The sequence below is a fragment of the Lethenteron reissneri genome, chromosome 28, assembly GCF_015708825.2.
Source record: "Lethenteron reissneri isolate LAM-NWPU_2019-01 chromosome 28, ASM1570882v1, whole genome shotgun sequence".
NCBI lineage: Eukaryota > Metazoa > Chordata > Hyperoartia > Petromyzontiformes > Petromyzontidae > Lethenteron > Lethenteron reissneri.
The window spans coordinates 648,519-673,211 of record NC_083806.1 but is presented as its reverse complement, the minus strand read 5'-3'; the positions used below and the strand labels follow the sequence as shown (position 1 = coordinate 673,211).

The 24,693-nt window shown below is 54.6% G+C and overlaps 1 protein-coding gene across 4 annotated transcripts in view; it reads left to right on the top strand.

The window, feature by feature from the left end:
• The window catches only part of LOC133348736 (nitric oxide synthase 1-like), a 107,550-nt gene that overhangs the window by 4,422 nt on the left and 78,435 nt on the right, over positions 1 to 24,693 (top strand). For 3 of the 4 annotated variants that reach the window (XM_061561674.1, XM_061561672.1, XM_061561677.1), the window contains exon 1: positions 12,419 to 13,375. In XM_061561674.1, coding sequence (XP_061417658.1) covers positions 13,137 to 13,375 — 239 coding nt within the window. In that variant the 5' untranslated portion in view covers positions 12,419 to 13,136. Of the gene's footprint in view, positions 1 to 12,418; positions 13,376 to 24,693 lie in introns of those variants that run through there. The other variant, XM_061561673.1, reaches the window with a different exon arrangement.

Below are 24,693 nucleotides of genomic sequence, written 5' to 3'. Positions count from 1 at the left end.
GGCTGATTCCATTACTCCGTCTCCCTGGTTTCCGTCTTCTCCGACGCGTTCCGTTCTTTGGCTGCCACTCCATCGTTATTCTCGACCGTCAACCATCATCGCTTCTAGCGACGTCTACTTACCGAGCATGAATTACGTCCTTAACCTGCGTGTGTTTTCTAATCCACGCGTTCCTCTCTTTGTCACTCGATGCAAATCCAAGCATGCGTCTCCCCGTCCTTCTATTGGCAGTACTCGCCTACTGTTGTTGTTCTGTTAATTTCCATTGTCGAGGTCGTCATTCCAAAAACACTCCGCCCCTCTTTCATCTGCCTCTAAAATTCATCAATTGCAATTTTAGGAACGTTCAGGCGGTGTGCGACGACTGTGGACACCCCGGCATCATAGTCCAAGGAACATGTAACGGCTCTGCCTGATTGACGAACACGAATGTGGAGTTATCCCCACAGAGATAATACTCCTGACGCAATCATCTGGCTCAGCCACCTCAATTTAAATTAGTCGCTGCTCTACATCAGCCATACGAAGAAGTCTCAATAACCCAGAGGTTGTGTGGCGTTCGAGGGTCGACTAGCCAATCATCTTTAAAGAGGTCGATAAAATAGGTAGAACTTTGTGGGAAGTCAACGACGGTCGTGTTATGGCGAGAATTAGAAATATGCATTTAGAGTATGATAAACCACTTCGTTGAGCTACCATTTATGGTCAGGTCGCTTCTAAAAAAAACAACAATGAACAGCTCAGTAAAGTTAAACTGGTTAAATATAAAGTTGTTTTAATGGAATAATTTTTACACCACTACTTTCATTAAAACTCGGTCCTAAGGTTATATATTTGAATATGAAGAAAAAACATGCTCCCTTAGAGCTCTCCTCGATAATTGCTCTGAAACATCGCAGTGGAATGCCACGTGGAATGCGCGAACGTGCGCTCACACAGAGCGCCATTGTCTCCCGTCTCGCCGCGGACCTTCGATCTCGTCTGTGCTGTATCTCGGGGTCCCATTCATGCGGCAATATGCGGGGCGCACGTGCAATGTGCGTGTGGTGTTGTCTGTGTGTCTTTGTGTTTGCATGGAGCACTTTAAAGGAACATCTGTACCGCTTTGAAACGTCCAGGCTTACCTGCCTACGAACCATTTTAGGTTTAACCAGGCCGGACTTGTGTGAGAAACTCACAAATTCAGACAGTTTTGGTTTGGCCGGATATAGGGGCTAAACGGGGCATGGCACGGCACCGGACTAGAGAAGAGATGGACTGATGCGGTACAGGAGGACGTGGAGTTGACCGAACTTGTCAATGACTGGTACCAACTGCGTCAAGATCGGCCTCTGTGGAGGAGGGTCGTGAAGGACGCTGCTACTGGGCAGTAGAGGCAGTCGCCATCCAGGAGCAACGGACGGCAAGAGGTGTGACGCTCACAACAACAAGCCGAGTTCTGGGCGGATAAAACGCAGCGAGGTGGCACAGCAGGCAGCAGAGGTTGTGCATCTGCCAGTCATCTGTCCGTCAACCCATGACACCTGGGTCCTGTTTGACCCCCTCTCAGCGACCCTTTGACAATTCACGTAGCCTCAAGGTGCACATAGCCTGGTACCTTAGTGGTAAATGGCGGTTGTCTAGTCATGTATCCATGTAAGCGTGCGCGTGGGGAGCGGTATTGTAGTAGTTAGCGCACTGCGCTACAAACATGGCCATCCGGATTCGATTCCCGCTCACGAGCAATAACAGTGATGGACATTTGAACCGCCCCTGGCCTCCCCTAGGCCTTAAATGAGTACCCTGGTGCAAGGTGTAAGCTTCAGTACCGGGGAGACAAAGGTGGGCAGGTGTGGCGTTGGCCACCCACCCCTTAGTTTGTCGATGAAGGCTATAATGGGGACCTTTGACGTTGCTCTCAGTGTAGGAGCTCGAACGTGAGGAGCGGTGGTGTCGGGGTGAGCGCACTTCGCTTCGAACCCGGCAAGTTCCATTCCCGCTCACAGTCAAACATCGGTGGCGCATATCTGGACAGGACCCGAGTCTCCCCTAAGTCGACTCAGCATCAAATGAGTACCTGGTGTGGCATGCGGCCGGGCGTGGTGCTGGCCACCCACCCTCTGGTAGGCCGTGCCGGCCTTCGTAGGTGCTCGCTGACAGGATTTGCTCCAACAGTCTGTCGTTAAAGGAAACAGGTGGGATGGATATTCGTGTTTGCGTGGCAGTGTTGTGATTACGTTTTTTGTTATGACCGCGAGTGTGTGCGGATGCTGCCATGGTTGTAATCATTGTGACACTAGACTTGCAGACCTCGGTTCGAAAGATCTCGAAGCATCGCAGTTGAAACAGTGACATTTTATTAAATACACCCCCCCCCTCGCTTCTCGCCTCCGAGCAGTAGAAATTAGTTCACCACAGGCGATCGGCGGCTCGTCTGCAGTGGCGAAAGGTGTGGGCACTCCAGCCTTTTCAAAAGCGTCTGACCAGCGTGGAAGAGTAGACCAAATACTCTCCATAGGGGATCTCTAGAGCTCCCTCTATTGGAGGCTTCTCGGCCAGAAGTGACGTCAGTAAGTACTTGCAGAGCTGCGCCTTTACGTTGTATCTGTGTATATATGCGTCGTTGTGTATGTGTCATTGTGTCTGTGTGTATGTGTCGTTGTGTCTGTATATATATGTGTCGCTGTGTATGTGTCATTGTGTCTGTGTGTATGTGTCGTTGTGTCTGTATATATATGTGTCGCTGTGTCTGTGTGTATATGTGTCGTTGTGTCTGTGTATATATGTGTAATACGAGCATAAACGGAGTGGTTGCTGGCCTCCTCGCCAATCACACGGCCTGGAGCATTGGGGGGCGGAGCCTGGTCAGCGGAGCGTGTGGGAGGAGTCACTGCTCACCTCGGCTCCAATGGGAGACGAGGTGAACGGGGGGCAGAGACGGGGTCAGTACGGGAAGGAGGAGTCAGGGACGTGATGGGAAGGATATAGGGAGAGAGCCGGAAGAGATCGAGGAGTTGGAACGGAGCGAGAATAGGGGAAGCCACGCTGGGCAGTGCGGGAGGACCGGCGCCATCTGCCACGTGGTCGCAAACCTACGCACACCGTCGACCAACGGTGTGCGTGGGGTAGACGGGGCTAGCGGTGTGTGAGGGGCTAGCAGAGTGTGCGGGGCACACGTGGCTAGTGAGTGACTAGCGGAGTGTGCGGGGCACACGGAGCGAGTGGTGTGGCTGGCGGCGTGTGCGGGGCACACGGAGAGAGCGGAGCGGCCACCAGTGAGTGCGGGCCACACGGAGCGTGCGCGGGGCATGCGGCGGAGGCGACGCGGGTCCGGCTGAGGACCAGCGGGGTGCGATACGAAGAACCTAAATAAACGACAACGGAGACCAAGAGAGCCTGACAGAGTCGTTTATTACATTGGGGTCAGAAGTGGAATGTGATGTCTAAACATCTCAAGAAAAAGAATATACCGGCACCATCTTCAGAAGATGAAGAGGATCGTCCTCCGGCGGTAGCAGTCCTGACCATGGAAGGCGTGGGCGAAGTGGCGGCGAGCGACATGCCAGGAGTACAAGATGTCGTCGGGGCGGCCGGGCCGCCTGCGTCGACGGGCGTCGAGGACGGCTGGCGACACGTGGCAGTCCAGCTTGATTCGCTGCGGGCCGTTCTGCTGCAATTACTCACCCTGGTGGCGCCAGCGACGATGCCGGATCGCCCAAGCGGGAAGCCTTTGAGTGGGGCCGAGCCGTCCGCCATTGGGGCCTGTGCGACGCTTCCCGCCCTCTCCGACACGCGGCAAGACGCCGCCATCTTGGGTGTGGTCGGGGACGAACAGCGGGAAGCCGCCATCTTGTCGCCTCCACTGTGGGAAGCCGCCATCTTGCCCCCGCCACATGGAGACGCCATCTTGTCGCCACCGCGTGGAACACCTGCAGCGGGAGACGGCGACTCGGGCACCTGCAGCCATCGTCTGAAGACGGTTAAGGAGTTCTCAGTTGGCAGGGATTGGAGTGCATTTGCCTGCCGTTTTGAGGCGGCGGTCCGATCCGCCAAGTGGACGGATGCGGAAGCCTTGGAGGTCCTGCCGACGCTCCTGGACGACGAGTCTGTGAGATTCTTCCGCTCCATTAAGGCTGCGAGGAAGACGACGCTGAAAGGAGTGTTCGAGGAAATGGCGGAGGCTTACGAGCCCCCAGACGACGCACATCGCAGATTCGTGCAGCGGCAACGGGCACCAAAAGAATCGCCAGTGGCTTTCCGGGGCGCTGTGTTAGAACTGGCTATGGCCGCATATCCGGACACGGAGCCTGACTTGCTGGAGCCTTTAATATTGGGCAAGATGTTGGAGCTGTCCAGGGATTTGGGCATCCCCATGCCGGTGTGCGGCCATGAGCAGCTGACCTCCCGGATGGCGGCTAAGTGCCTGGATGCGCAATTCAACCTACGCTGGTGGAAGCAGGTGACGGCCTGGACGGGGAGTCCCAACATCGAAGGTGGTACCGCCGGGTGGGATCCGTCCAAAGCCGTCTACGTACGGGACGAGAGGGGGCCTGAGGAGCTGGCGGTAGCATCGGCACAGTGGGCTACTCGAAGGGGAGTGGAGTTACGCTCGGGCTCAGATCGGCGAGACAGAGGGGGAGCCGGACGACGAGCCGACTCGTTGTGCTTTCGCTGCGGCCGTCGGGGACACTTCGCGAGGGAGTGTTGGGGTCGCTCTCGGCCGCCTCTCCAGCCGGAGGTCCCTGCCAGGGGCGCGACGCGGAAAAATCAACCATGTCAGGCAAGTCGGTACGCATCAGACACCCGGCAAGGCCTGTCATCTCATGCATCACTGTCACTATGCGGTCCGGGAGACATTCCTAACAGGGGGGAGCTGAGAGATCCGTGTCGCTCGCTGAAGCAGTGGCGGAAATTGGCACGGAGGGTGGTTGCGGCCGCTACTGGGTCGTCGACTGTGCCGGGCTCAATCCAAGGGGTTGACGTGCACATTTTGGTGGACTCGGGTGCGTCCGCGACCATTATTTCCGACGTGATATTCCATCTCCTGTCCATTCCGCCAGGGCGGGTACGACCGGTTTACGACTCGTGCATAGCGGCGAACGGAGGGAGTATGGGCATCGTGGGTCAGGTGGACGCGGGTATATCAGTTGGTCCCTCGCGGTGCCATGCCTATTGGGGACCGATTTCCTGGCGAAAATGCCCATTCAGATAAGGGTGGATCAGAATTGTATTGAATTACCAGGGGGCCAGAAAATTTCCTTCTTGCCGTCACCGTGGGGCCAGTCCGCTCCTGACCGCCAGGTGCAGGCACTGTCCGAGGTTTCGGTTGACATTCCACCTGGCTCGCAGATGCTTATTCCGCTGCGGTATCGGAAGCCGGTGCCAGGAATTGAGGGTGCAGCAGGCGTGTTGCTGTCGCCGTCCAAAGCGATTACGGGTGGCTTGACGCTGGTCGCAGCACAGACGATTGTTCGGCCGGGTCAGCTTCCGTTTTGCAAGTGTTGAATGGGAGCGGGGAAAATGTCATTGTGCCGGCTGGAACGGTTTTGGCACATGCTACGACTGCCTTCACGGCCCATGACGATCGGGGCCACCAGGGCCTCATAGGGGGGATCTCGACCTCGACGGCACAGGATAATCGATGGATTGCCGAGTTGTGCCAGGAAAATGCGTCCTTGACTGCGGACCAACGGTCCGCGCTTCGCACGCTGTTGGGGAAGTATTCGGATGTCTTTAGTTTGGACGATTTCGATCTGGGATGCACCTCGTTGTTCTCCCACCATATTGATATGGGGGATGCCGCTCCGATTCGGATGAACCCACACCAGTTGAGTCCGGCGGAGCGGGATCATGTACGCGGCGCAGTGGAGGATATGCTGGCCTCTGACATTATTTCCCTGTCAAACAGTCCGTGGGGCGCTCCGGTGGTCCTTGTGAAGAATAAGGATGGGAAATTGCGATTTTGTGTCGATTTCCGCAGGTTAAATAAGGTGTCGGTTGTGGACGCGTACCCTCTGCCGCGTATGGATGATTCCCTCGATGCCTTGTCTGGTGCGCAATTGTCTTCCCATGGGCTTGAACGCCGTCCCCGCGATGTTCCAGCGGTTGATGGAGCTCGTGTTGACCGGTCTGCAGTGGGACACGTGTTTGATATATTTGGATGATGTTATCGTCTTCAGCCTTCAGCCGCACGTTTGAGGAACATCTTCGGAGATTGGATGCGGTATTTGCTAGGATGCGTTCCGCCAATTTGAAATTTAAGCCCAAAAAGTGTCACCTGTTGCAACGATCTGTGCGCTATTTGGGCCACATAATCAGTTCGGACGGGGTGGCCATGGACCCGGAGAAGACGGTGTGCGTCCGAAACTGGCCGACTTTGGACACAGTGGGGGATGTGCGTCGGTTCGTTGGGTTCGCTTCCTATTACCGCAGGTTCGTTCCAAACTTTGCCACGATCGCTAGGCCGTTGCACCTCCTTACGGCAAAGGGCCGGAGGTTCAGCTGGGGGCCAACGGAGGAGGCGGCGTTTCAGGGCCTACGCGATCATTTGGCGTCGGCGCCGACGCTGGACTATCCAGATTTTACTCGGCCTTTTATTCTGGATACTGACGCTAGTGACACCGGGATTGGGGCCGTTCTGTCCCAGTCTAAGGACGGCGTCGAACGCGTGGTGGCTTACAGTAGCCGCGTGCTATCTCCGGTGGAGACCTGCTACTGCGTTACTCGTCGGAAACTCTTCGCTATAGTGCATTTTCTTCATCAATATCGCCCGTATTTATACGGCCGTAAGTTTATTGTGCGCAACTGACCATGCGGCTTTGCAATATTCCCTGAGGGTTGACCAACCGTCTGGCCAATTGGCACGATGGTTGGAAACCTTGCAGGAATTTTTGTTTGAGGTTCAGTATCATAAAGGATCGCATCAGGCAAACGCGGACGCGTTCTCCAGATTGCCGCAGGGGCCCCCTTGCACCTGTGCTTCGGGCACGAATAGGTGCACGCGGGTTCCGCAGCCCCCGCGGTCTGTTATGTCCGCTGTGGAGGTGCCTGAGGCTCCCGCGTGTCCGGAACTGGCTGATGGGGTTTTGAATTTGCCGCGTTCTTTATGGGTTCGCGAGCAATTGCTCGATGAGTCACTGGGGGCCTTGCGGGGTCGGGCTGCGAAGGAGAGAGGAGGGCCGCTGTCCGATGGGACGCCGGGAGCTGCTCTCCGTGATGGCTTGTTCATGTGGAGGGAAGGCTTGCACGATCGCTGGCGTCTTGTTGTGCCGTCGTCGTTGCGATATGAGTTGATTGGGACTCTGCATTCTGAGAAGTTGTTACATTTCGGGGTGCAGAAAACCTTGTTGACGTTACAGCGGGATTATTTTTGGCACGGCATGACGACTGATATCGTCGGGCACATTCGGGCGTGCTCCGACTGTGCCCGGCGGAAGCTGCCTAAACACCCATATGTTCCACCAGTGCAGTCCATACAGGTGTCACGGATTAACGAGTTGGTGGCGTTGGATATTTTGGGGCCCTTTCCGCCGTCCGCTCAGGGGAATAAAATACGTAGGCCCTGTCGACCATGCTCTGTCATACGGTTAGCGAAAAGCAGGCTGATTGGGATTTGCATATCCCTGGGGTGCTCTCCGCATACCGGATGATGCCACATGCGCCGACAGGGTACTCACCTTTCTTTTTGATGTACGGCCACGAGAATGTGCCGCCGGTAGAAGTGCAACTGGGCACGCGGGCGAAGGGTCCTGTCAAGCCTCTCCCTGAGTATATTCGGGACACCGTTCATCGCGTGGCAGAGGCGCGGGAGGCGGCCCGATTGGCTACGGCCAAGACCCAGGCCCGGAACGAACGTTGTGCACGGCGCTCGCATGGTGAGTCCTCATGGCGGGTGGGGGACATGGCCTGGCTGCAATGCCCACAGGTACCGGTGGGGACCTCCCCTAAGTTGCACAAACCGTGGCAGGGGCCGGTTGTGCTTATTGAGGTTCCTAATCCGCAGTCCGCGCGTGTTCGGTTCGGATCGCGGCGCTGGTACGTTCATACGTCTCGATTGAAACCCTACGTGGCCCCGCGGGTGGATGCGTCATCTCATAATGTTGCCTTGCCAGTGTCTGTCGCGGCCGACGCGCCACTGACCTTACCTGTTCAACCGGCAAGCGCACCTGTCGTGCCTCCTGTAGACGGACCGGCTGTGATCCTGCCGGACACAGGGATTCCTGCACCAGGTGGGCCTACCACGGCGACGGGGACACTTGGCCCCGCTGCCCCTCCCACCCCGCCGCGGGTGCAGTTGCAGGAGGCCCCGACGACGGGCCTCTCTGGGGAACGAGACGCTGGGATTGACAGGCCTCCACCAGCAGCGGGCGGTTCTGGTCCCGCCGCTCCTAAAACCCTGTCAAGATCACGGTCTGTGCGGGGGCCGCCCCCCGTGCAGGACGGGCCGGCGACCCGCACTCGTTCTAAGTCCCTCCCGTTTCGTGAATTGTTGTTGTTCTAATCTCCGTTATGTATTGTGATTCCTGATTGTCATGTTGTTGCTCGCATTATTATTGTTATGCTGCAGCCGGGGACGGCTGGCTTTTTCATCAGGGGGGGGGGGTCATGTAATGCGAGCATTAACGGGGTGGTTGCTGGCCTCCGCGCCAATCACACGGCCCGGAGCATTGGGGGGCGGAGCCTGGTCGGCGGAGCATGTGGGAGGAGCCACTGCTCACCTCGGCTCCAATGGGAGACGAGGTGAACGGGGGGCGGAGACGGGGGCAGTATGGGAAGGAGGAGTCAAGGACGTGATGGGAAGGATATAGGGAGAGAGCCGGAAGAGATCGAGGAGTTGGAACGGAGCGAGAATAGGGGAAGCCACGCTGGGCAGTGCGGGAGGAGCGGCGCCATCTGCCACGTGGTCGCAGACCTACGCACACCGTCGGCCAGCGGTGTGCGTGGGGTAGACGGGGCTAGCGGTGTGTGAGGGGCTAGCAGAGTGTGCGGGGCACACGTGGCTAGTGAGTGACTAGTGGAGTGTGCGGGGCACACGGAGCGAGCGGTGTGGCTGGCGGCGTGTGCGGGGCACACGGAGAGAGCGGAGCGGCCACCAGCGAGTGCGGGCCACACGGAGCGTGCGCGGGGTGCGCGGCGGAGGCGGCGCGGGTCCGGCCGAGGACCAGCGGGGTGCGATACGAAGAACCTAAATAAACGACAACGGAGACCAAGAGAGCCTGACAGAGTCGTTTATTACATATGTATCGTTGTGTCCTTTGCTCGCTGATGGATCCACTTGATATCAGTCGCAGGAATGTCTTTGGCATCACTGCCCCGAGAGGGAGAAACCCGACTCGCGTCCTCTCCACCCTCTCCCCTCATCTCCCCTCTCAGCATTTTCCCTCACCTCATCTCCCTTTTGCTGCTTTGGTCTCTCATCTTCTCCCCCGCCTCCGCTCTCACATCCCCTTCGCTTCCCGTCATCAATCTTCTTTCTCTCTCATCTCTCGTTTCTTTACCCACTCTCCACCTAGACTCGTCTGACCTCTTCTCCTGAGAACTCAGGAGACCAGGGCAGCCTCAATCGCGAGAGTGATCCGGGTCAAGTCTGGAGGTGTATGTAAGTCTCGAATGAACATCACACCCAACCCCGTTTGCCCCGAACCCGAGGTGGCTCCTTACATTACGTGTCTGGGGATTCGCCCCATGGGTTTAAGCTGGAGATGTCCTCACAGCTGATAGAGGTCCATGCCTCGCCATAGCTCCCCTCCTTCTGTGAGATCCGTTCTCTTTTACCCTAAAATATTATCATCATCATTATTATTCCGCTTATTGACCCAGGAAAGCAGCACTGAGTCTCAAAACGATTCTTCACGAGAGTCCTGCCAAGTTTTCGCAGGAGGGGCATGATGTTGCTGCTGCTGTTTGTAAAATTTAACGAGTAAATTGTAGGGACATTTTCAAAATTATAACATTCGCTCAATACCAGTTACATTGTCATGTTTTAGCTATGGGAGAAAATTGGAGAACCCAGAGAAAACCCACGCAGAACAGACGGGGAATATACATTGTTTGGGTATCAAACCCAGACTTTACTTGCTGGTGAAGCACAAGTGTTACCGCTGCCCCGTAGCATCTCCGTCCTCGAAACGAGCGATGGGACGTTGTTCATCTCCGATAACGGCCCTTAGCCGGTGAAAATTCCACTTTCCTATGGCGGGTGTCTGCATGTCCAGAATACAACTGCCATTAACTGCTCGCGAAGTGGAGCAGCGATTGACGCATTACGCTGTGAACCCGGGGCGACCTGGATTCGGGTTAACACGTGGCCATCGATATTTGAATAGTCCTAGCCGAAAAACACAGCAAACTATGTGCACCAATGGCGTTTATTGAAGGCGGACAGGAATCAACACGATGAAATAAAGAGGCGAAAGAGAACAGGGTGGAATACTTTTGGAAAACCGAACCCCACAATGAGAATGTACACAGCGATGTGGCCGAGGAGAGAGAGTTTTCAATCAGTGCATTGTGCCGCCTGGTAGTCACACACGGTTAAGAAACACCGTGATCATGAACGAAAAATATTGAACAAAAAACTGAGACGTGCACAGAGAAGAACGGAGAGGCGCACGCTGGGAATTATACTGAGAGAAGGAAGGAGCACGTAGATTAGAGAACACACGCAAGGTAGAGGGAGCGTCCAAACCATGAAAAGTGAGTGGGCCTCGGCAGAGGGCACGTGATTGCTAAAAGGGACGTGGCCGATGTTCAAGAATAATGACGGAGCAGCAACCAAGGAATTGAACGCGTGCGAGAGGACTTACACCGAGATGAAGCAACGAAAACAGTTTGTGTGCAGGTGCTGGGTGGAGTGTTACATCGCAGAATCGCGTGAGATAGCGACGGCTTGGGCAAGCCTTCGTCTTGCAGTTGGTTGATCATGGCTGATGGTCTATGTACTTTTTGTAACGTATAAACAACATATATATTAACCCCTCCCATGCAGTGCATCTCAAGGCGCCCTGCAGCAGGGGACACCCGGAGGCAGCTGTTCCTACGCGGCACAATGTACAAGCAGCACTGCCCAGCAAGTGGGCGTTAGTAGGGTGCAATGTAGCTTCCCAGTTAAATAATTTTAGAGTCGTTTATAAAATTAAGACTATGAGGCAGCACAACCGGCTTAGTCTTCTTCAAACGTCCTGGGATTTATAAAGTCCACTGTGAAGATGGCACGTATTTTTTTCGGTCCATACACTAGCTCTATTGACCGGGGTGGCCACAGGGTTTGAGCCGCGAACATATTTGACCAGTGGCAATCGCACTACCTCTCGGTGATGTCTTCTCATTACTCGAGATTCCCTTCACGACATCCAATATGTATTGGTTGAAGGGAGCCATTGTATCGTGGGCTTATCTACGCCTTGCTGTCTGCACATGTTGCAGGGTGCCTGCCAAAACACCCGGCTCAATGCCTGAGTCCAAGACTTCGTGCGGGGTTCATTCATCCCATATTGCAGCAATCAGATCTAGAAGTCATCGTGGCCAAGGCCGTGATGCCACCACCACCACCACTACACCTCGCTACCTGCAAATTTCTACCGAGACCCCGCAGCTGCTGCACAATAGATGCCCAGTGATCTACATGAGCTTGCCTGACAGCCTCATCCCACCATCTGGCCCGTTAGGTCTTCTCTTCCTCTTGGCCACTGCGGGTTGACGAAGAGGACTTGCTCAGATTTAATTTTCCACCGATGTTAGCCCTCGTCGAGAATCGAACTCAAAAGTGCAGTCCGCTTGCCTCTGCGCTGTAACAGGATACAATAAACCCAGCGCTCTGGCTCAGCTTTATAATAAACAGATGATATGCGTTGATGCAATAAGCGATTTTAATGATTTACCAATGTAATAAATAATGAAATGATTGACCAAATCCTGGAATAGGTGTTACAGGTTGCGGACCTACGCCGAGGACATTGCAGCAAAATCAATTGTTGTACTGTACTTATGCTTCCACGTATACGCTCAATGCCTTCAACACCTGAGTGAAGTATGGGAAAAAAAACCCACAACCCGCAACGGCGCGGTGGGGGGGCCTCATCCAGCAGGGGATGGACACAAGAGCCAGGCATTTGTGTATTAATAATTCGTAACCCAAAGGTCCCTGCGTTATTTGAATAAGATATTTTTTCCGTAAAACGGGACCTGTGCATGGGAATGAGGCGTCTAGCCTGTGAAGTCACTGAAGCATGTGAGGGGAGCGGTGGCGCAATGGTTAGCGCACTGCGCTGTCATTTACATTCGCAGGCACGGCCAACAAAGCTTCTCATATCCACATGATTCCTCTCCTCCTCTGCTGCTCATTCTCCCTTTTTTTCTACAGCCTTTGCCTCCCATCGCCTTACTCTCTCTCACCGTCCCTGTTCTCCCCTGCTCTATAACAGTGAATGTACTCTCCTCTCTCTTGCTCCCTCCTCCCTGCTGCCTCCCTCCCCGTTCCTTCCTCCCACGCGTGAGGCTGAAGTTGACGTGTAGGTCCATGCATGCGACCAGCGCGTTTTGAACAGAGCCGGTCCCGGCGATCAGAGAGATCAGAGCTAGGCGAAGGGATTAAACAGTAGCAGCAACACCAGAAGTCACATCGGCAGGGACAACAGCAGGAGCAACAAGAGAAGAAACAACATCAGCAGCAGCAGAATTAAAATAATCAGCCGCAAGAGCAAAAAGTAGCAACATCATCAGTTAAGGCAGCGGCACTATCAGTGACGGATTCATCATCAGCAGCAATCTTTGACTCATCAGCAGTCACTATTATCATAATCATAATTAGCATAATCAGCATCAGCAGATACAGCGAATAACCGTAATTGGCAGCAATAGCACGAACAGCACCATCATCAGCAGCACTAGCATCAGCAGCAGCACCAGCTTAACCTTTAGCTCCATCATAATCACCGACAGCAGCATTTACATCATCAATACCAGCACCACCACCTCCGTCAGCACCAGCACCTTTAATATCACTAACGATTTCTCCACCACCAGCTTTATCATCCCAATAATCAGTACCATTAGCAGCAGCAGAATCACCAGCAGTGCCACCACCCTCATCATCACATCAACCATTACCACCACCACCAGCAACATCATCTGCAGGAGCGTCGAGGAGGCAAAGCGAGATGGGTCAGTCGGCAAGCTCCCCCGCGGGAGGGACCCCTTCGGGTCCCGACGCGACCCCTGCAGGCGGCGGGGTGAAGGAGGCCCTGGTGTCAATGTGCTCGGGGCGTCCGGCCCCGGGGGAGCGCGCGGGACTCAGGGGGACCCCGCGGGGCCCCGTGCCTCCCCGACCCGCGAGCGAGCAGCTGCCGGGACAGGAGCAGCAACAGCAGCAGCACCTCCACGCCAGCAGCGACGCCGCGTGAGTGCGCGCACGCGTTTGTGTGAGACAAAGGCGGCCGGGTGTGGTTGCTAATGGGCAAACCCACATCCTCGTGTGCCGTTCTGGCCTTAGTCGGTGCTCGCTAACAACACTTTCCGCAATAGTCTGTTGAGGCTAAAACTGGGGATCTTTGTTTTTGTAAATGTAATAAAAAAGTTATAATTTCGTATATTTTAAATTCGCGCCATTCCTGTCGCGCAAGGCTATAACGCAGAAAACCGCTGCTTGTCTTGCACAAACACAGTCTGCAGTGGTTTAACCGGACAGGGGATGATTGTTCTGTGTAATTCCAATGTCGTTTTCGGGTGATTTTGCTAATTTATCTTATTTGGACCAATTCACTGTGAAGCAGACGGCGCATATTTCAGGGTTAATACACCTGCAGTATTAACCAGGGCGGCCTTTCGTCACTGAACCGTGAGACATCTGACATAAGCGGCGAACGCTTTTCCGCTGGGAAATCTCACACTGTGTTTGTGTACATGTAAGTGTGTGGACTTTCACTTATATTGTAGTATCTGTACCTTCAATGGGTGATGTTTATCTTTGTTTCGTGTCTGTGTGCACGTCTTTCTGTGTATGTGTACGAACCCAGCGACCAGAGTTAAATTCCCGCTCACGACCAATATCAGTGGCGAATATTTTAACCAGTCCTGGAACACCCCTAGGTCGACTCAGCCTTGAATTAGTACCTGGTGCGGTGTGAACATCAACCCTGGGGAGACAAAGGCGGCCAGGCGTGGTGCTAGTTACCCCACCCCCCGTGCCAGCCTTCATAGGTGCACTTGCCCCAAGTGTCTGTCAACGGCTATACGGGGGATCTGTGTCTTTATCCTTGTTGTGAAATATCGATTGTCTGAGATACCGCGCCTTGGAATGCACGATCGCTCTCATCGTTGTCAGCAGCATCGCTGTCGTCATCGTAATCATCAGCATCGTTATGACAATCATGAACAACATCATGTTTAAGCAGCAGCAACATCGTTGCAGTCATAATAATCATCATCAGAAGCAGACGGATCTTGGACATCACGACCGGGGAAGGGGGGGGTCCCGTAATTCCAAGCTGTTTAGATATGGACCTAGTGTAGGGGTGTTAAAGAGAGGGCCCGTTATGCATGGCAGCCTATGGAAAACAAACACAGTGGGCGGGGCTACGTAAGTGCACGAGGAGGTGCCCTCTACGACGTCCGAGCCAGACACCCTGGGGGGGGGCTGGTTCGAACGTTATGATCCCCCGGGGCCCCACCCCTCAGGGAGGGGTTGGGTATAAAAGGGGATGTTCAAAGGGCTCGAGTCAGTTATGTTTAAGCTAAGGGAAGAAGACTGAAGACGTCTTAGATAGAGCCCTGGACTCCCCTAGTTCGATGTCCTTTTCAGGGCCGGACAGGACTGAGCCAGCGGCGTGGTCCCGAAAGCCAGAGCCGGTGCTCTTGTAAGAGCTGGTCTGGAACTCCGGGTACCGGGCCCGACTTACCAGTGTCGGGCCAGTTAGCCTCCCCTAGCCCATTAGTGGAGGATTCGGGGCTAGGACAGAGTTAGCTAGGGGTGTATCCCGAGTTATACGGGTGAGGGGGCCGATACCCCCTCGAGTGTGTATATGCCCACTGTCGTATTGTGAAATAAATATACGTGTGCCTCAACCTCGGCGTCAAGCGTCTTCACCGGTACTTCAACTGGTGTCAGAAGTAATTCGAACATGGCACGCGGAAAACAGCGCGGGCCAAAGTACCGCAGGAGGAAGACACTGCCGAGATCGTCGAGCCCGAGACGGCTCCACAAGACAAGGTGCAGCCGGGGCCTGACGCCTCCTTACCGGGGCATCGAAATGAAGAGGGGCCGCAGCCAGACGCGTTACGGCTGGCTCACGGGAGGCTGGCGGAGCTGCTGTATGCCGCTGCCGCCACGCTGGAGACCATCACGCGACTAGGGGCCGGTGATCCAACACGGGGCGAGGCGAGCCAACGACCAGGGCGCCTTCCCGCCATTTCGGAGCAGTCCGAATTTGAAATTCCCGCCATCGACGCTACAGCTGTTCGGGGCGTGGCCAGCCTAGACATCCGCTCCGACATCGCCGTCGCTGAAGCTGCAACGTCATCACAAGCGCGACAGGCGATCCCATCGGCCGTTCGCACCGACGCACAGCCGAGTGGTGGTGACATCAGCCTGCGGGAGTCCACAACGACCGCTGCGCTTCATCAGAGACTGCCCCCGCTGAAGGAGTTCATCGGCGCGGAGGGGGACTGGGCCGGTTTTCGCCGACGTTTCCTCGCCCATCAGGAGATGGCGAAATGGTCCGATGAGGAGGCTCTCTGCGCGCTGCCGGCGCTCCTCGACGGCGACGCGCTCGCCGCCCTCACATCGGCGCCGAGAGAGAAGCGGTCTACGTTACCGATGGCACTACAGCTGCTGGGCGGGGTCTATGGACCATCGGCTGAATGCCGACAGCAATTTTACGACCGCAAGCGGGGTGAGAAGGAGTCGCCCCTAGCATATCGGACGAGCCTCCTGGCGATGGCTAAGTCGGCCTTCCCTCGTATGGACGACGACGGCGTGGACGCGATGGTCACGGAGAAGATCCTCCTCCTGGCAGACGACCTTGACATCGCGGTCATCGCCCGGGAGGACGAGGAGATGACATCGCTCCAGGCGGCGCGGCTCCTCCACGCCAACCTCCTGTCACTGCGGCAGAAAGCCAGCAGGGCATCGGCGGGGCGTGCGGTGGCTGCAGCCACCATTCCGACGGAGGAGCTCTATGCCGTCGACCACCGACCGCAACAGGCGACAGGAGCACGGAAGGGCCGGGACGGGCCGGGCCGTTTCAACCATCCGTCTCCTCCAACGGCGCTCCCGCGGTGTTTCAACTGCGGCGTCCGGGGCCACGTCGCCTCGGGGTGCCGCGCTCCTCGACAGCGCGGGACGACACCTCAACGGGACGACGGGCCTCATCACAAGCTCCACCATCATAACCCGGCGAGTCGCGGCACCCCACATGTTTGGCCCACGCACACACCCGTCACGCACTCAAACACCGCAACGAGAGGGGGGCCGATATCGCGCACCATCGCACCATCACGCACCACCCCGGGTACTCATATCGAACCCGGCCAGTGGTCCGTGCTGGCCGATCGTGTGGTAGCCGCATCGTCGGGGTCGTCGGCCGTTGTGGGGCACATCGACGGGGTTGAAGTGCGCATCCTGGTCGATACGGGAGCATCGGCGACCATTATTTCGGAGTTGATTTACAATATTCTCCCTGTCCGGAGTCGTCCTTTGATGCCTGTTAACGTACCATTCTATGCGGCTAACGGGGGCTCACTTGGCATCATCGGACAAATTCGTGCCCAAATTTGTATTGGGGATATTAAATTGTCTGGGCCGATTTTTGTTTCCTCCTCGCTGGCGGTTCCGTGCCTGCTGGGGACGGACTTCCTGGCCAAAATGCCGATTAGGATATTGATCGACCAGGGATGTATTGAGCTCCCGTCGGGCAGACGCATGGCGTTTCTGCCATCGCCTGTTACGACTCGGACGGCGTTCGCGACGGTGCCGGCATTCGTAGAGAGAACGGTGCGCGTCCCTCCGGGGGCGCAAATGTTGATTCCCTTGAAACTTCGGCGGCCCTTCGCTAAGGGTGTTGGGGCCCAAGGGGTTCTGCTGGGGCCGTCTAGGGCCGGGGTTAGTGGACCTCATTTACTTCCGGCCCAGACCATAGTAAGAGGGGACGGTGAACCCTTCATCGCGGTCCTCAATGTGGGCTCGCAGACGGTGGTGGTCCCACAGGGGACCGTGCTTGCTCACGCAACGCCGGTGCCATGTGAGGAACCCGTCGCAAATCACGTCAGCGTTGTCCCTGCGCCGCGACCGCATTCGGACAGCGATGAAGGGTGGCTCGAGGCGCTTTGTGCGGGATCGACGGACCTGTCAGATTCAGAGCGTCAACAACTTAAAACACTACTGCGGGAATTTTCCGACGTTTTTAGTCGGAATAAATACGATTTGGGTTGTACTCACCTGCTGCGTCACCATATTGACACGGGTGACAGCGCGCCAATTCGCCAAAATCCGTTTCGGTTGAGTCCCGCCGAAAAGGACCATGTCAAATCGGCTGTTGATGACATGTTGGCCGCCGACATCATTTCTCCTTCCACCAGCCCTTGGGGAGCGCCGATCGTCCTGGTTAAAAAGCAGGACGGTTCGTTGCGGTTTTGCGTTGATTTCCGGCGTCTTAACAAAATTTCGGTTGCCGACGCATACCCGCTCCCTCGGATGGATGAATCGCTGGACGCCTTGGCAGGAGCGCAATTCTTTTCCACACTGGATTTACTTTCGGGATTCTGGCAGCTTCCTCTGGACGATGATTCAAAGCCTAAAACTGCTTTCCGTACACCGCATGGCCTGTTCCAATTCAACCGGTTGCCGATGGGCTTACACTCAGCGCCGGCAACTTTCCAGCGTTTGATGGAATTGGTTTTGGCTGGATTGCAATGGGAGTCGTGCCTCATTTATTTGGATGACGTTATCGTCTTTAGTAAAACTTTTGACGAACATCTCCAGAGGTTGCGGGCGGTTTTCCTAAAGATGCGGGCTGCTAATTTGAAATTCAAGCCCCAAAAATGCCATTTGTTGCGCGATTCGGTGCGTTATTTGGGGCACATCGTGGGACGCTCAGGTATTGCTACCGATCCCGCCAAAACGCAGTGTGTCAGCTCCTGGCCGACTCCCACCTCGGTGGGAGAGGTCAGGAGTTTCATTGGGTTCGCGTCGTATTACCGACGGTTCGTCGCTGATTTTGCGACAATTGCAAAACCCCTGCACGCTTTAACATCTAAAGGGGTTCGGTTCCACTGGGGTCAAGAGAAGGAGGCTGCTTTCTGCTCCCTTCGGGACGCCCTGGTAAAAGCCCCTCCCTTGATTTACCCAGATTTTTCTAAGCCCTTTTTGCTCGACACCGATGCGAGCAACACGGGTATTGGGGGTGTGCTTTCCCAGGTGGTTGATGGCGTGGAACGGGTGGTCGCGTACGGTAGTCGGGTGTTGTCTCCTGCGGAGCAAAGATATTGTGTCACCCGTAGGGAACTGTTGGCAATTGTCTATTTCATCCAACAATATCGCCCATATCTGTACGGTCGGCATTTCACCGTCTGCACAGATCATGCGGCACTACAGTATGCCCTGCGAGTTCAACAACCATCGGGACAGTTGTCTCGATGGTTGGAGGTTCTCCAGGACTTTGATTTTGAAACCACCTACCGTAAGGGCGTTCGCCATACGAATGCGGACGCTCTGTCGCGCATGCCAACCACCTCCGAATGTGCATGCCTCCTGGGGTCGGGACGTTGCAGGCCTTCAGGGGACGCATCGGTTCCGATCTTGGCAGCCACCGACGACGACGAACCATTGGTTACTAATTCGATCGAACAACAGGGAAGAGATTCCCTGTTGGGGTTGCCCGTCACTGAATGGGGGCGCCTCCAAATGGAGGATACCTCCCTCCTCGGGTGGCATCGTCGCGTCGGGGGTGCTGGGCGTGTGAAGGGTGATTCGGATGCATGGGAAATGGTGCAAGGTCTGCTGATGCATTGGGACGGCAAATCCGAGCGACATCGGCTAGGGGTCCCTTCTGGGTTGCGAGGCAAGGTGGTGTGGGCCGCGCATGAGCGCCTATTACACCTGGGGACCCAAAAGACTCTTGCACTGCTACAACTTGATTTTTTTTGGCCTGGCATGACGAGGGATGTTGGGGATCTATTGGGATCATGCCCTCGGTGTGCGCAACGGAAACCGCCGGCGCGGGAGTCTAACCCGCCCTTGCAATCGATCAAAGTGTCCAGAATAAATGAGCTTGTCGCGCTGGACATTTTGGGCCCATTTCCCGCCACCCCCAGGGGCAATAGGTATTTGTTGACTGGTGTCGAGTATTTTACACGCTGGCCTATGGCCTGGCCCCTGGCCAACCAGTCGGCAGCAGCCATCGTGGAGGCCTTTGTTCAGGGATACGTCCTGGACAAAGGTGCTCCGGAGCGGCTGCTGACCGACCAGGGCAGAAATTTTTCCGGTAAATTACTCAAACAAGTCTGTGACCTCCTAGGCACGAAGAAAATTCGTACCTCCCCGTATCACCCGCAAACTGACGGGATGGTCGAGCGCCTGCATCGCACCATTACGTCAATGATGTCACAGCAGGTCTCGGACTCACAGACTGACTGGGACCTGCATATTCAAGGGGTCTTGGCGGCATACCGGATGGCACCCCATGCAGCTACGGGATTTTCCCCCTTTTACCTCATGTACGGTCGCGAACCCGACCCGCCTGTTCGCGCCCAGCTGCAGATCCCCGAGCCACAAGGGAAAACTAAATTGGCTGACCACGTCAAATTTAATCTGGCCAAATTAACAGAGGCGCGGGATGCTGCAATGCTAAACTCGGACCTCCGTCAAAAGGCGAATGAGCGCCTCAGGCTGGGTCGGGCGCACATGATACAGTGGAAGCCGGGGGACAAGGCATGGCTGCACTGTCCCCAAGTGCCACTGGCTACCTCCTCTAAGCTGGTGCGGCCGTGGCGGGGCCCTGTGGAGGTGGTCGAAGTTTTGCGACCACAGTGCGTGCGCATTAAATGGGGGAAGCGGCGATGGTTCGTGCACCCCTCTAGGTTAAAACCCTTCGTTGCGGTACACAAACCCACTTCACACATGCGTGGCCAAACGTGTGGGGGGTCGACCGACTCATTGGGTCCGTCTCCGTCGTTCTCACCTAATGCCTTGCCGGCCGTGCCACCTCCAGGTGCATCAGGACTGACGGGCTCACGCCCGACCACCCCTCCTGGGGATACCGACGGTCGCGCGGCATCGGATGAGGACTCACTCCGGGACGGACAATTGCCACCTGACGGTCCGCCACCCGGGGTTACCCCGTGTGAGGGGCCCGCTGCAAGGACGCGCGCAAAAATGCGCAGACTGTTATGAGGCCGGAAGATGTGTACATAGGTTGTGTTCATCGTGTGTTGTGTGGGTGGTGTGTTCCCTGCCCATTGAATGTACATATGTTGGGTTCATTGTGTGTTGTGTGGGTGGTGTGTTCCCTGCCCATTGAAATGTACATACGTTGGGTTCACCTGGTGTTGTGTGTATGGTGGGTTCCCTGCAAATTGTATATAGGTTGTTTTTTTTACGGAATTCGTATTTATTCAAGGGGGGGTGCGTCGGGTTGTTTTCTCTTCTTGCTGTTGCATTTTGTTGTGTTCTTGTTATTGTTGAAAAATAGTGAGGCACACGCGCGGTCAAGGTGTAAATGCACTTTTATTGTCATTTTTGTATGTTGGCAGCCGGGACGGCTGCAAGCTATGCGGGGGGGGGGTGATGTAGGGGTGTTAAAGAGAGGGCCCGTTATGCATGGCAGCCTATGGAAAACAAACACAGTGGGCGGGGCTACGTAAGTGCACGAGGAGGTGCCCTCTACGACGTCCGAGCCAGACACCCTGGGGGGGGCTGGTTCGAACGTTATGATCCCCCGGGGCCCCACCCCTCAGGGAGGGGTTGGGTATAAAAGGGGATGTTCAAAGGGCTCGAGTCAGTTATGTTTAAGCTAAGGGAAGAAGACTGAAGACGTCTTAGATAGAGCCCTGGACTCCCCTAGTTCGATGTCCTTTTCAGGGCCGGACAGGACTGAGCCAGCGGCGTGGTCCCGAAAGCCAGAGCCGGTGCTCTTGTAAGAGCTGGTCTGGAACTCCGGGTACCGGGCCCGACTTACCAGTGTCGGGCCAGTTAGCCTCCCCTAGCCCATTAGTGGAGGATTCGGGGCTAGGACAGAGTTAGCTAGGGGTGTATCCCGAGTTATACGGGTGAGGGGGCCGATACCCCCTCGAGTGTGTATATGCCCACTGTCGTATTGTGAAATAAATATACGTGTGCCTCAACCTCGGCGTCAAGCGTCTTCACCGGTACTTCACTAGTACTAGAGTAATAAACACATGTAATCTATTTACGGTGTTAAATATCAATCATCGGGGTCTCAAGATCAGCCCAATTAGACCAATCGTTGATCATTGAATCAACATCGTGATGAATCAACATTCAATGGTTCCCGAGTGAACCACGAGCCCCCCTCCTCGCCACGTCCTGCTCACGGGTTGTGCCTGGATCGTGTTAGGATGGACCACCACCATATACATGGGACCGGTGTTATAGGCGCTGTGGGCGGAAGAGGGCATTGCACTGTACCGTATCTGGCGCCAGTGGCGATATGTCAAAAATCTCGCCTGCTATGCAGGAGGTCGTGGGTTCGACCCCGACCCCGACGATGCCTGTATATTTGGAGTTTGCATCTTCTCCCCGTGGTCGCGTGGGCTTTTCTGCTAGAAAATTTCACACTTCGTTGACCTATAATTTGTGGCCAGGTCGTTTCTTAAAAAGAGCTGTAAAGCTCAGTGGGCCTTACCTGCACTGCCGCCGTCAATTCGCTGCATTCACCAACCCGCACTGCCCAAGCGTAGTGACGTTTGGTGAAATAACCTCACGACCGACACAATCGGTGATATCAGATTGGCAAAATAATCAGTTGAACACATAGCGCTGCGATAGTGCCTAATTGTGCTATAGACAATAATAAAAATGAAATTTACCTTGAAAAGCTTCGCTGATATTTTTTTCAGGCTGGTGCTGCATCCAGAGTCGAACCATGAAATAATTAAATTACCGGTTTAACCGGTTATGTAGAGTACATGAAATGAACCGCGTCTTCTCGGTTTTGGAGTGACCCGTTTAATTGGCCACGATCCCTCGCCCAGTTGACCAGTACGGCGCGAGAGGACAACTCGAGGGCTCATTTTGCCGTGGTCCGTCAGTGACAACTCGTGCGCGGAGCCTGGTACTCGCCTCAAGATACTGGTGAGACACACCGAGACAGTCAATGAGACACTGCACTCACAGATACACGCACTTCACTGATACAGACATTCCCTGAGACTCGGAGAAAGAGACGCACGCATCGACACGTCAATTTTAACAGCAAATATAGTTTACATTCGAATATCACAGTAAAATGTAATTCAAGGGGTTAACGTAAAGTTGATAAATGCTGTGCAGTGTTTATTACTTCGTTCTATGGCTTTGGGGCGCCGTGGTGGAGAGATGTTCTCTTCCTCGCTTGTGTGCAGGAGTTCATGGGGTTGATCCCGACCATGACGCCTGCTGTATATTTGGAGTTTGCGATGTCTCTCCTCTTGGTCACGTGGATTTTTCTCTGGGTTCTCCATTTATCCCTCCAAATGTGTAAACATGCGTTTAGAGTGTTTGGCTGCCATACATTTCTACATAAGTCACTTTGTCAAGCTATCATTTGTGGCCAGGTCGTTTCTGAAAAAGAGCTGATAGCTCAGTGGGCTTTTCCTAGTAAGTAAAATATTTAGTTTATGGTGAATGCATAATTTTATGTACAACACACCCTTGCCCATCGCAGGGGTTACATTCTTTAAAATAGCCGCAATCGGCAAATCCGCGATTCGCAGACTCAAAGCCCATTGGAAAAACAAGGGTTTGGTTCACACCAAACATCAACCCAAACATTCAACAGTAACTATTTTGAATCTAAAATAGGGTTAATATTTTCTAGCGTTAAGTACAACTTGTATGGTAAATGGATAAAATGACAAAAAATAACGGAGCGTACTATACTATACACGTTAGTAGCCGCGTAGACAAATGGTGCGGCTGTACCCAACTGCCTCCTCCTCGCTGGAGGCTGGGAACACCGCGTAGCCTGGAACCCACGATGGGCTGCTTGGCAGGCAATATGGTGACGAGATGACGCCACGTGTGTTCTTCTGTGGCAGCATCATCATCATCTAGAGCAGCACAGTTAAGATGCCTACAAGAATCTGGCTGTCAACCACCAAAGGCGAACTGTGCTTCAATACATTTGGCACAAAACCACGATAGCTAAAACTTGCGAGAGGGAATGGTTTGCTGTACTCTTATGCTTGTGTAAAGAAGGTCATTGGAGGCATCCATTTTTCTCAAGAATAATGTATATACAGCTCCGCGAACAGTCAGCCCCGATGTCTTCCACTTTGTAGCTTGTTGGTCCTGGGCAAGCTCCCAGACTGCGGGCCACGCTCTACTTATACAATGAGGGAAACACGTATTTGATCCCCTGCTGATTTTGTACGTTTGCCCACTGCCAAAGAAATGATCAGTCTATCATTTTAATGGTATGTTTATTTGAACAGTAAGAGACAGAATAACAACAACAAAATCCAGAAAAACGCATGTCAAAAATGTTATAAATTGATTTGCATTTTAATGAGGGAAATAAGTATTTGACCCCCTCTCAATCAGAAAGATTTCTGGCTCCCAGGGGTCTTTTATACAGGTAACGTGCTGGGATTAGGAGCACACTCTTAAAGGGAGTGCTCATAATCTCAGCTTGTTACCTGTGTAGGACTCTTACTGACGCGACAACTTCTTTGTCTTTCTCGTTCCTTTTATTTCGCATATAGTTCACATCTCCGACAGCATCGTTCAATGTTCCTTCATACTCTTCAATGTACAATTCTCCATCAGCCCCACTCGATGTCCCTCCGTACGCTCGCTCTGCTGCTTCGCTCGCTCTCTCTCTCTCCACCAAGGTCCGTTACTCCGCTGCTTCGCTACGCTGTACTCGCTCCGTTGTTGCTACGCTGTCCGTACGCTCTATATCCACTGCTACCATATACTGTATTCTCATTGTCCACTGCTACCTTATACTATACACTCTTATCCACTGCTACCTTATACTATACACTCTTGCCCACTGCTACCTTATACTATACACTCTTGTCCACTGCTACCTTGTGTAATAAAAGACTCGGACGCTTCTCTCTGTCCTGTGTCCTTTATTTGGATTCGATCTCTTTTCCCTCACGGCACTCCCCCTTACTCTTCGCTCTGCAGCCCCAGGCTGCTGTCGCTCACGTAGCCCACTTCCCTCCTTGCAGACCCGCTGCTGTCTCGTCGTGCAGACCCCCGCTGCCCAACTCCGTCCTTGCAGACCCGCTGCTCTCTCTGCAGTCTCCTCGCTGCTCCTCCTGCCCCGGGGTCGGTCACCGTTGGCCGACGGTGCCGATCCTCGGGGTCCGTGTGTGTGGCGATCTCGCCACTCTCTCTTTCCCACTCCGCCCTGCGTGGCCTCACACTTTCCCAGTCTCCGATCACTCCCCTACTGTTTCCGGTTTCTCCCCTTATAGACCTGAACCCTCTCCCCCACGTGACGTAACTCCTCCCCCCATGACGTCACTTCCGGGAGGTCGTTTACGCCCGCA